Source organism: Vollenhovia emeryi, unplaced genomic scaffold (genome assembly GCF_000949405.1).
Source record: "Vollenhovia emeryi isolate VEMERY1.0 unplaced genomic scaffold, V.emery_V1.0 DF940321.1, whole genome shotgun sequence".
NCBI classification, from domain to species: Eukaryota; Metazoa; Arthropoda; class Insecta; order Hymenoptera; family Formicidae; genus Vollenhovia; species Vollenhovia emeryi.
The window spans coordinates 1-10,045 of NW_011966045.1; the positions used below are offsets into that span (position 1 = coordinate 1).

Here is a 10,045-nt window from a genome sequence, read left to right on the forward strand (position 1 = left end):
ATTTCCCGCCTCCGGTTGCGCGCCTCCATCGGCGTTCCTCCGGTTCTCCTCCATCGGTTGCGTGCCTTAGTAACGGCGTTCCTCCGGCGGGAGACCACCACCTCCCCTCGAACTGGCATTGAGCCGCCAGTCCTTACCGGTCTCCTCCACGTCGTCAACACCAGTCACCTGGTCTGAACCCCGCAAAAGAAAGGGGGACCTTCTCCGTCGTAACCAACCTCAGTTCCCAGTCGTTCCAGGGGCAATTTCACATGGTACCCTCGAACAGACGGAATCTCATGCTAAGATTGGCACACAGCGAACACTTACCGTTCTCACGTTCTCACATTTCTATTAACTTTAGTTATTTCGTTTGGTTTCATGAAGTAGTTAACGCAATCACATTTGGTTTGCCACTTACGTGCTCCATTTTCAGATTAAGGTTAACCACAGTCAAGTTACTCACTCTCGGGTCCCCTACTACAATAATATTAATCAGAAGTTGCCTAGAATGCGGTGATGACGGCACTGAATCGATTATCATAATCGAAGAATCCATCTGAGCATTCTACTAAAACGACAGCATCTGAAGTTTCACTTTCACTTCCTCCCCCGCGATTTTGAAACAGTTATCTTTCTCTGGGTGCCTATTTAAGGGATCTATATTAATTAGTAGCAAATTAGCATAAGCGACAATCATGACTAACAGCATGCATTGCTTCCCCCGCTTTATAACGCTGCTAATCCGAGATGCTTCCCGCAGGCACTCCCAGAAATGGGCAGATCACGACGAGCTGGACGCTCAGTCCAGCTCCGACGGTTAGCGAGAGCGTACTCTACTCCTGGGGTCGAAGACCCCAGGATTTTCGACAGGCCCGTTGAGCCGCAGAAACCAGCCCTCCCGTTTCATCCTCCTTCTCCCCCGAACCCTCCGCTAGCCCCCGGGCACTCACACCTCCCACCACCGTACAGGCCTCCGGACCCTTGCCCGGCCAGAACGTGGGCTCCGCGCCCTCCCATTACCCCCGCGCCTAGGCCTCCAACGGCCAGCCTGGGCAGCGCGCCTCCTGGACCACCGGCGGACGCGACGAGGAGGCCACCGCAGGAACCAAGGTCCCTGCAACCGCGCCTGGCCCCTCGCCAAACTCGGCCCTGCGTCGTGAGGATTGAGGCCCTCCCCCAGAAGGTCCGGATCGTCCGACGGCCCAGGACCCAGCTCCGAGCCGCCAAGGACATGCCCTCACTGGGCTAAAGTTCCCCCTGTTCCTTCTCTCTCTCTCTCACCCTCCCCTCCTTATGTTTATAGACAATCGTTTCTCTTATAATATATAGTTTAGTTCCCCCCAAGATGTTCTGCTCATTCATTTAACCACCCACCCTGTTCTCTCATTTCCCTAGTCTCCCTGCAAGACACGCGTCCCCACGTAACAATGTTATAACTGATATATATGATGGATCTTTATACAGAAAATGGGTTTCTATCAAATCCTGATAATATATCTTTTAGTTGGTACACTGATGGAGTGCCAGTCTTCAAATCCTCAAAAATTAGTATGTGGCCTTTGTACTTGACTATCAACGAATTACCTTTTAATGAAAGGAAACAAAGAGAAAACACGTTACTTTTAGGCTTATGGTATGGAGATAAAAAGCCTAATGCAAATAGTTTTATTTATAAGTTCCGCGAAGCTTTGGAAGAAATTAGTAAAAGTATTCAAGTTCAAGTAACAAGAAATAATAATACAGAAATGAAAACTGTGAGAGGTGTACTGTTAATGGGAACTGCTGACCTACCAGCAAAAAGCGATTTTTAAATTTTGTTCTATTCAATGGGGAGTACGGTTGTCCATCGTGTTATTGTAAAGGTGAAAACATTTCGATTGTTCCAAGAGGTTCAGTACATGTTTATCGTTATGAAAATGAACTAAACTAAGATCTTTAAATGTATCAAATATGCTAACAGAGCAAGTCCCGATAATCCTGTCATGGGTATAAAGGGACATACTGCTTTTTCAAAGCTTATGCCAGATTTTATCGAAGGAATCGGGATTGATAAAATGCATTGCGTCGATGGCGGTGTCGTGAAAAAGATGTTATCGCTATGGTTTGACATTAAATTTCGATCTTTTCCTTTTTCTTTATACAAGTATGCTGTCATTGATGTTGTTAATAGAAGCTCATGACAATCAAGCCGCCGAAATATGTGCATCGTATGCCACGCTGTATACAAGATTTACTTCATTGGAAAGCGTCAGAATTAAAAATGTGGCTCTTTCATTATTCTATTCCAGTTCTCGAAGGAATTTTAAGACAAGATTATTTCAATCATTATCTTCTTCTTGTAGTAGCAATATCCATGCTAAATTCCGAACAAATCACGTTTTCTATATATGATAAATATTTCTCGAGATTTTTTAAAAAAATTTGTGCGTGAATTCGAACATTTGTATGGATTGCAATTTTGCTCGATTAATATCCATCAACTACTACACTTACCAGATAACGTTATAAAACTGGGGCCTTTGTGGGTTTTCTCCTGTTTTGAATATGAGAATCTGAATGGTCAGCTTTTAAAATTGGTGCATGGAACGTGGCATATTGAAACACAAATTGCGACAGCCCATGAACAGTTTATAAAAATGATTCGATTAATAGATGAAATGCCTAGAGGTCCTGTTTACACATTTTGTTTAAGCAAGAAACGACAAGTAAAAATTATAGAGCAAATATTACCAAACTGTTACAGTATTGGTATTTATAAAAAATTACAAAGATTACCAAACATTATTATCACTGCAATGTACAATTCAGGAATCCCCGAAACTGTCTCATTATGGCAGTATTGTAGATTATTAAAAAATGGCAATTTATATGTGTCGCAAATGTACAAAGCAGATTTGCAGACTGAATTCTATTGTACAGTATATAAATGATGGTCGAATATATCATGCAGAAATTCAGTGCTTTATCAAAACTGTTCATCAGAATTGCAATGAACAACTCTGTCAATGTGAACACACAGAAAAACATTATGCGATTGTACAAAAAATTGTGGCCGATAATGGATTCATTGTTCATGGTGATAATAACATAGCCGACACTAACTTCTTTTTACAAAAATGTCATAAAATAGATACTTTTGTTGCTATTTCTATTGAAACTTTAAAATGTATATGTGTATACATGAAGATTAATCATCAAATGTATATAGGAATGCCTATTAACCAAAAAGAATTGGAATAAAATATTTCTTAATATATTTATTGTGTCCATTTTATATTGTAACATTAATGGAACTAATCTGAAATAATAAAAATTATTCTCGATTTGTGAATCGAGTATTAATATTTTCAGTTTTAATTTTTATAGTTGGAAGATGCAATAAGATTTAGAGATTTAAAAGAGCTTACTACAGAGGTAGAAGTTGTAAGTACCAAAATAGGACGTGCATATCTAACGTCCTTAAATACAGATTCCGTAGCACAACGGAATTAAACATTGGCGCAAAGAAGGCGTTATCAAACTCAAGATAGAACTTGCATGCCAAGAAACATTATTGGAGACCTAAATAGCACGGACAAGGTTCAAAGTAGGTTTTAAATTTCGACTCGGGAAGTGTTTCTAAAGTGTCCTTGACGGCCTTTGCAACATGTGGTCGAGGGTTGTCGTGCTGAAAGATCACTTTGTCATGTCTTTGGGCATATTGGGGGCGATGGAGTTTTAATGCTCGGCTCAATTGCATCAATTGTTGTTAGTAACGTTCCCCAGTGATGATTTCGTTAGGGTGGAGTAGCTCATGGTAGATCACTCCGAACTGATCCCACCAGATGCACAGCATTAGCTTCTTGCCATGAATATTCGGTTTGACCGTTGAAGTTGATGCATGGCCGGACTTACCCCACGATTTTCTGCGCTTCGGATTGTCGTAGTGGATCCACTTTTCGTCCCACGTCACGATTCGATGCAAAAAACTCTTCCGATTATGCCTTTGCAGCAGTTGTTCGTACGTGAAAAAACGGCGTTCGACGTCTCTTGGCTTGAGTTCATACGGAACCCAATTTCCTTGTTTGTGCACCATACCCATGGCCTTGAGACGGTTTGAAATCGCTTGTTGAGTCACTCTCAAGGTTCCAGCGAGCTCCTCTTGACTTTGGCATGAATCTTGGTCCAACAACTCCTCCAACTCAGCGTCTTCAAACCTTACTGGCCTCCCTTCGCGTTCTTTGTCACTGGTGTCAAAATCGTCACTTTTAAAACGCCGGAACCAGTACTCGCATGTTTTTATTGATGGAGCATGTTCCCCATGAGCTTCATTCAGTAATCGATGTCCATCAGCTGCACTTTTCTTCACATGAAAACAAAAAAGCAGCGCTTCCCGCAAATTGTGTTTTGTTGGCACAAAGGTTGACATGGTTAGAGCACAAAGAAAGTATGTTGTTAACACTTCAGCGAAATCACACCCACTGATTTTTAGAGGGAAATGATGACGCTTTGACATGAAGTTTGTTACAAAAGTACCCGGTGCGGTTTGACACCAGTGTTACCATCTTTTGTAAATCCCTCAAAACTTATTTGTACACCTGATAGTTAAAATATGAAATTTATATACAGGGTGTCTCAGAATTCACGCATTCGGAATTCATAGCGTGATTATTCGTGCCAAAAAAAGTAACTTTTTCTTCTGGCAAAATTGCGTCTGAACATTACTTTTCAAATAAGAGTAACTTTAAGGCCATTCTACAATTGCGTAAACGTAGTTGTAGGGTTGTAGGAGTAGAAATAGTAGTAAGTGTTGTACATCAAAGTAATATACAATAGAGTGAGATACGTCGTAATTGAAATGAATGATTAGTTAGCTTTTACGTCCTGTATCGTTGTAGTCGTGGAAGATCAAGTTCAGCCATCTTTTACAACAGGCTTTACAATCGGAAATGCTAGTTTAAAACTGTGTTTTACAACACTGTACAACCGCTAACAACCACGTTTACGCAATTGTAGAATAGCCTTTAAGGTAACGAATAAGCGTTTTAGGTAACGCGTGAATCAGGAGCGGCACGTGCACGGCGTGCCAGCGCGTTTGAGCGTGTATGTTATTTTACTATTTTGATAAAAGTTTTTATAAAAACTATGCATGATATCTAAGTATCGTTATTTTGAACACATCTTATCTTAAAATGTGTATACAAATGGAAGGTCTGCATTTCGAGCATATGCTTTAAAAAACACTAAATCGGCCCTTTTCAGGGCCACAAATTTTTAGAACGTTGGAACAATAATTTCGGTTCACAATTATTCACGGCTTATCTAATCTTCTTATTTGACTTTCAATCGATGCTTCGGTAATGTTAATCGGTAATGTTAATAGCAATATATTCTCTTATTAAGATAAGATGTGTTCAAAATAATGATACTTAGGTATCATGCATAGTTTTTATAAAAACTTTTATCAAAATAGTAAAATAGCATACACGCTCAAACGCGCTGTCACGCCGTGCGCGTGCTGCTCCTGATTCACGCGTTATCTAAAGCGCTTATTCCTTACCTTAAAGTTGCTCTTATTTGAAAAGTAACGTTCAGACAAAATTTTGTCACGCCGTGCGCGTGCTGCTCCTGATTCACGCGTTATCTAAAGCGCTTATTCATTATCTTGTAACGGAGGCAGCCGGGGAGGCGCGGCCGGTAGCATAAAACCGAAATTCCGGGAGCGAGAGAGAAGGAAATAGGGCCGCGGCCGTAAAAGAGAGAACGCACTACCGGGTGCGAGTGAGCGATAGGAATGGGCGATGTTCGAAAAAAATATCGATGTTAAAATAATCGATTAGTTTAAAAATCGAAAATTGAACATCGATGCTTTTTAAAAAATATCGAAGTATCGAATACTTTTTTAATAGGGCTGCTTTTGGAAACATCACCCCGAGCATAATTCTTTCTATATCACTTTTATCTCAGTGATATAGAAAAAGAGAAAATGCACTTCGATAACATTTCCTAGAATGTAACCTAGAAAATGCATATACAGGTAAAAAAATATTACACTATCTTTCTTATATACTTGTAATTCCTTCAAAATCACGCTTAACTTTTTATTTAAGTTTTACTAAAAAATATATTTAAATCAAAATCGTACATTTAATGTTAACTTCGGAGAATATTGATGAATTTCCCTCAAGTAGAAATAGTATTTTGCGGGTTCTTGAGCAACAAGTGTAACAGGATTGACTTCGTGACTAGAAAAAAGTTTTTATTAAATCTACAGAGAATGGAATATTCTAAGAATAGATATACATAAGCAACATAAGCTTAAAAATATCATGCGTACATTATAAAAAGTCGCTCTACCTGCAATAGTAAATAGATACAAAAGGGTTAAGATGATAAAGAAAAGTATAGATGGAATATTTGGATTAGATAATTTTTTTAATCTAAGAACACATGAGAATGAAGAACAATTAATAAGTCACAAGAATATAACACAAATGCACTTAAGTTTAACATAAAATAATGAAGAACACATAAGTAGGATTTACAAAACACATGCGAGAATCAATCACCTTAATTTAGTAACGTGAGCAGTACGTGAACAACAGTACGTGAGCAAAACACGGTAGTTTAGTAACAAGATATCCTAATAATTTTATTAAATTATTTATTATAATTTAATAAAATTATTAGGATATCTCACATTTTGCTTAAATTAATCCCCAATCCTCGCGAGAGAGGCATCCAAGAAAAAGCAATTGATTTAAATGCTCACCCGAAAGTCTACTGCGATTTTCCACTTTAATTGCTCCCGCTCTGGAAAATAATCGCTCGGATGGAACAGACGTTGCGACGACGCTTAGATATTTCATGGCTAATTTATATAGTGATGGATACGCTGATTTGACAGTTTCCTAGTGTTTCAAAGGATTTTCGTAGCGTGAAATTACTGGTTGATTAAGATACTGTCGTAATTCAAGATTGAGACCTTCTTTGTCGTTGCTTATCGAATCAATATTTTTAGTCACCATTTCATCGTGATATTCCCATATACTTGATTCATTATTTGATGATCTTGTCGGAACCCTATTGGGCATTTCAGAAACTGTATTGGGTTTCATTAAGGTGTTAATTCTTGTAATTGCTGAGGATGCTGCCAGTGCAGATTGAAAATGTAGTTTCTTGAATCGCGGATCCAACATAGTTGAGATTGCAAGGATTGGATTAAATTCCAAATCTTTAAACTTTTGCTCTGTTAGCGCCAGAAGATGATTCTTAAACTGTATACTTGTTTCCGTCACATTGTTATCGACTTCCAATTGTTTTGGTTCCCAAGAGCATATTGCTACTTGCATACAATGTATTATTGGTATAATGACACTCGTCGTTGGATATGAATCGCCGCTTATTTCCGTAATGACCCTTTCGACAGGTGTGAGCAAGCTAATAAGATTCTTCAATAGTTGAATTTCATAACGTGTTAGCATCTCTGGAATATTTCGACATTTGAGAGTTACAGGATAAACATATTCCTCGAGAATGAGGAATCTCTCCAGCATGTATAAAGTTGAATTCCATCGAGTTGGAACGTCTTGGATGAATTTGAGAGCTGTTGATGCAGTTTTTCCGTCGCGAACTTGTAATCGTTTTAATTCATCCGAAGCTACGACACTTCTTTTTACCAAAGTGACAATATTTCTCACTTTTGTAATAGAATTAGAAGTCATCACATCGGGAATCAAATGTGACAGTACGTGAGCAAAACACGCTAAGTGCTTGGCTCGACCAAACGAATCGTACACAGCTCTTTTTATATTTGCTGCACTATCAGAGACAATGGCTGTCGCGTTCTCTCGATTTAATTCGAAGGAATCGAGTATGGAAAGTAGAATTTCTGATAGATATGTAGCTGTATGACTTTCATGTAATGGTTCCACTGCCAAACATCTATTCTTCAGTATTCCGTTGGGCATCGCATAATGAATTGTTATTCCAATGTAACTTTGATTGCTTACGTCCGTCCAATTATCGCAGGTTATTGTGTATGATGTAACTTCTTTGAGATGTACCTTGACATCCTTCTTGAGCATTTCATATTTCATAGTCATTAGTTTTGTGATTGTCTTCCTACTAGGAAGATTATATAATGGAACTGCTGTTTTTATCAGTAGCTTAAAACCATCATTTTCGACTATTGATAGAGGTGCATTATCAACAGCAATCATATATAATACTGCGTTTGTTAGTCGATCAGCCATTGAGCCGCCGTCTACAAAATCATAAAATTGAAACCATTTTAAATTTATATTTGAATTTAGTTATCTAAATTTATTAGTATGAGTTGAATTTTTACTAACTTGCAAAAGGGACTTAGTTAGGTGGAGTGTGAGAGAGCGCATGTACAGGGTGTTATGTAATACCCGCATCAACGCTTATTGTGGGATAGAGTGAACTAGACTAAGTCGAAAAGTCCTGTACCACTTTGCAGGTTTTGCAATAGTTAACGATTTTTAATAATTAATAACTCGTTAACTATTGCAAAACCTGCAAAGTGGTACAGGACTTTTCGACTTAGTCTAGTCCACTCTATCCCACAATAAGCGTTGATGCGGGTATTACATAACACCCTGTATATGCGAGAGCGGTGATACAAGGTGGTACAAGCGAGGTACAAGGCGGAATAAAGCATTAGAGTCGCATAGATATAGAATAGAGATTAGTAGGAGGAAGGCGAAAGTGCATAGAAGAAGGGAGATTGGAGGCAAGTGGGATAGCGGAAAGAATAGGAGACTGCAAAGCCCGGAAGAACGAACGGGAAAGTTGAGATTGTGGCGGAAAGAGGTAGTGGTAAGATAGGTAAGGTAGACAAGGAAGGAAAAAGCAAGGATGATTGTGGCGGCCGTAGGCGCCCCTACGGAACGGCAACACGGCCACCACAATACAACTCGCGACCGCGCGCGCGACGCGCGCGAAAACATTCAATCCGAGGGAGACACCCCCGGAGCAAAACTCCACGAGACACCGCTAGAAGCCGCATGAAAACAATAACATACTCGGAATTGAAAAACGGTGAACTACAGTATAAAAGGGAGCGGAGATAAGCCAACTCTGCGAATCGACTCCAAAGATAATTCACAGGACGTATCGAGGACTCATGCGCACCAGCAAGCCGAGAGCGGTAGTTACGCCGAGGAGACAGCCCCGAGCAGAGTTAGCGGACGGAGCACCAACCGACGCCGAGCCGAGCACAGAGGATCTTCCGGGAGTTACCAGCGAGATCTCGCCCCTCGACGGAGGACCGAAGCAGTCGGCGGAGCTAGCAGAGAGCGGCGGAGCGGCTGAACCTGCAGCGAGCGGAGCAACAGTAGAACGCACGGCGAGCGGAGCGGCGCCTTCAAAACCAGCGCCAGCTAAAGCCTCGCCTCGACGCGGCCGACCACGCTTACCCTGCATAGAGTACAGGCCGTGGAAACTACATAAGATCGAGCTGCCGCCTCCTCGCTTAACGAGACCGCCACGGATATTCATCAGCCCGTGGGATCTACGTGTAAGGCGCTTCACCAGCCCACGCTACATCCAAGCGCGCCTGTTCTCACCGATCTCTCCGTTGCCACCGTCACCGCGATCTCCACCACGCACGGTACGGTGTCAAACGACGCAGACTTCGACCACTGAAGTACGCACGCAAGGCACGCAAACCAGAGGCTGGACTACTAGCGAGTCGGACTCAGAGCCTGAACCGGAGTGCCCATACGGCCCCATCAGGGTGACCGTAACGGCCCCTCACATATCCTACCGAGAGCGCAATCTAAGTTACCGCGCTTCTCGGTAGCTATATATTTTGCCACGCGCCGCAAGGCGCACAAACTCGACCTAAAGCAAACGCTGTATATACTTGTACATATCTGTAAATATATTTATATTCACATATTCTACTCTCGTCAATAACGGACCTCACTACTGCGATCCTCCACCAGCGAGCGAACAATTCCTACTGCGCAAACGACAACGGGCAAACAAGCCCCCATAATGATAAACAAAGGAAACTGACAGAGGAAGGAGACAAGGGGAAGAGAGTAACTTTGGT

The 10,045-nt window shown here is 41.0% G+C and overlaps 2 protein-coding genes across 2 annotated transcripts; one reads left to right on the forward strand and one right to left on the reverse strand.

Moving 5' to 3' along the window:
- Positions 1–754: 754 nt before the first annotated feature.
- LOC105556121 (proline-rich receptor-like protein kinase PERK2) lies at positions 755–1,231 on the forward strand. Its single transcript, XM_012003193.1, has one exon. It carries the CDS (start codon positions 755–757, stop codon positions 1,229–1,231), a length of 477 nt encoding a protein of 158 aa, XP_011858583.1.
- A 5,641-nt stretch (positions 1,232–6,872) lies between these two features.
- On the reverse strand, positions 6,873–8,216 carry LOC105556122 (zinc finger BED domain-containing protein 1-like). The gene has a single exon (XM_012003194.1). It carries the CDS (start codon positions 8,214–8,216, stop codon positions 6,873–6,875), a length of 1,344 nt encoding a protein of 447 aa, XP_011858584.1.
- Positions 8,217–10,045: the final 1,829 nt, after the last annotated feature.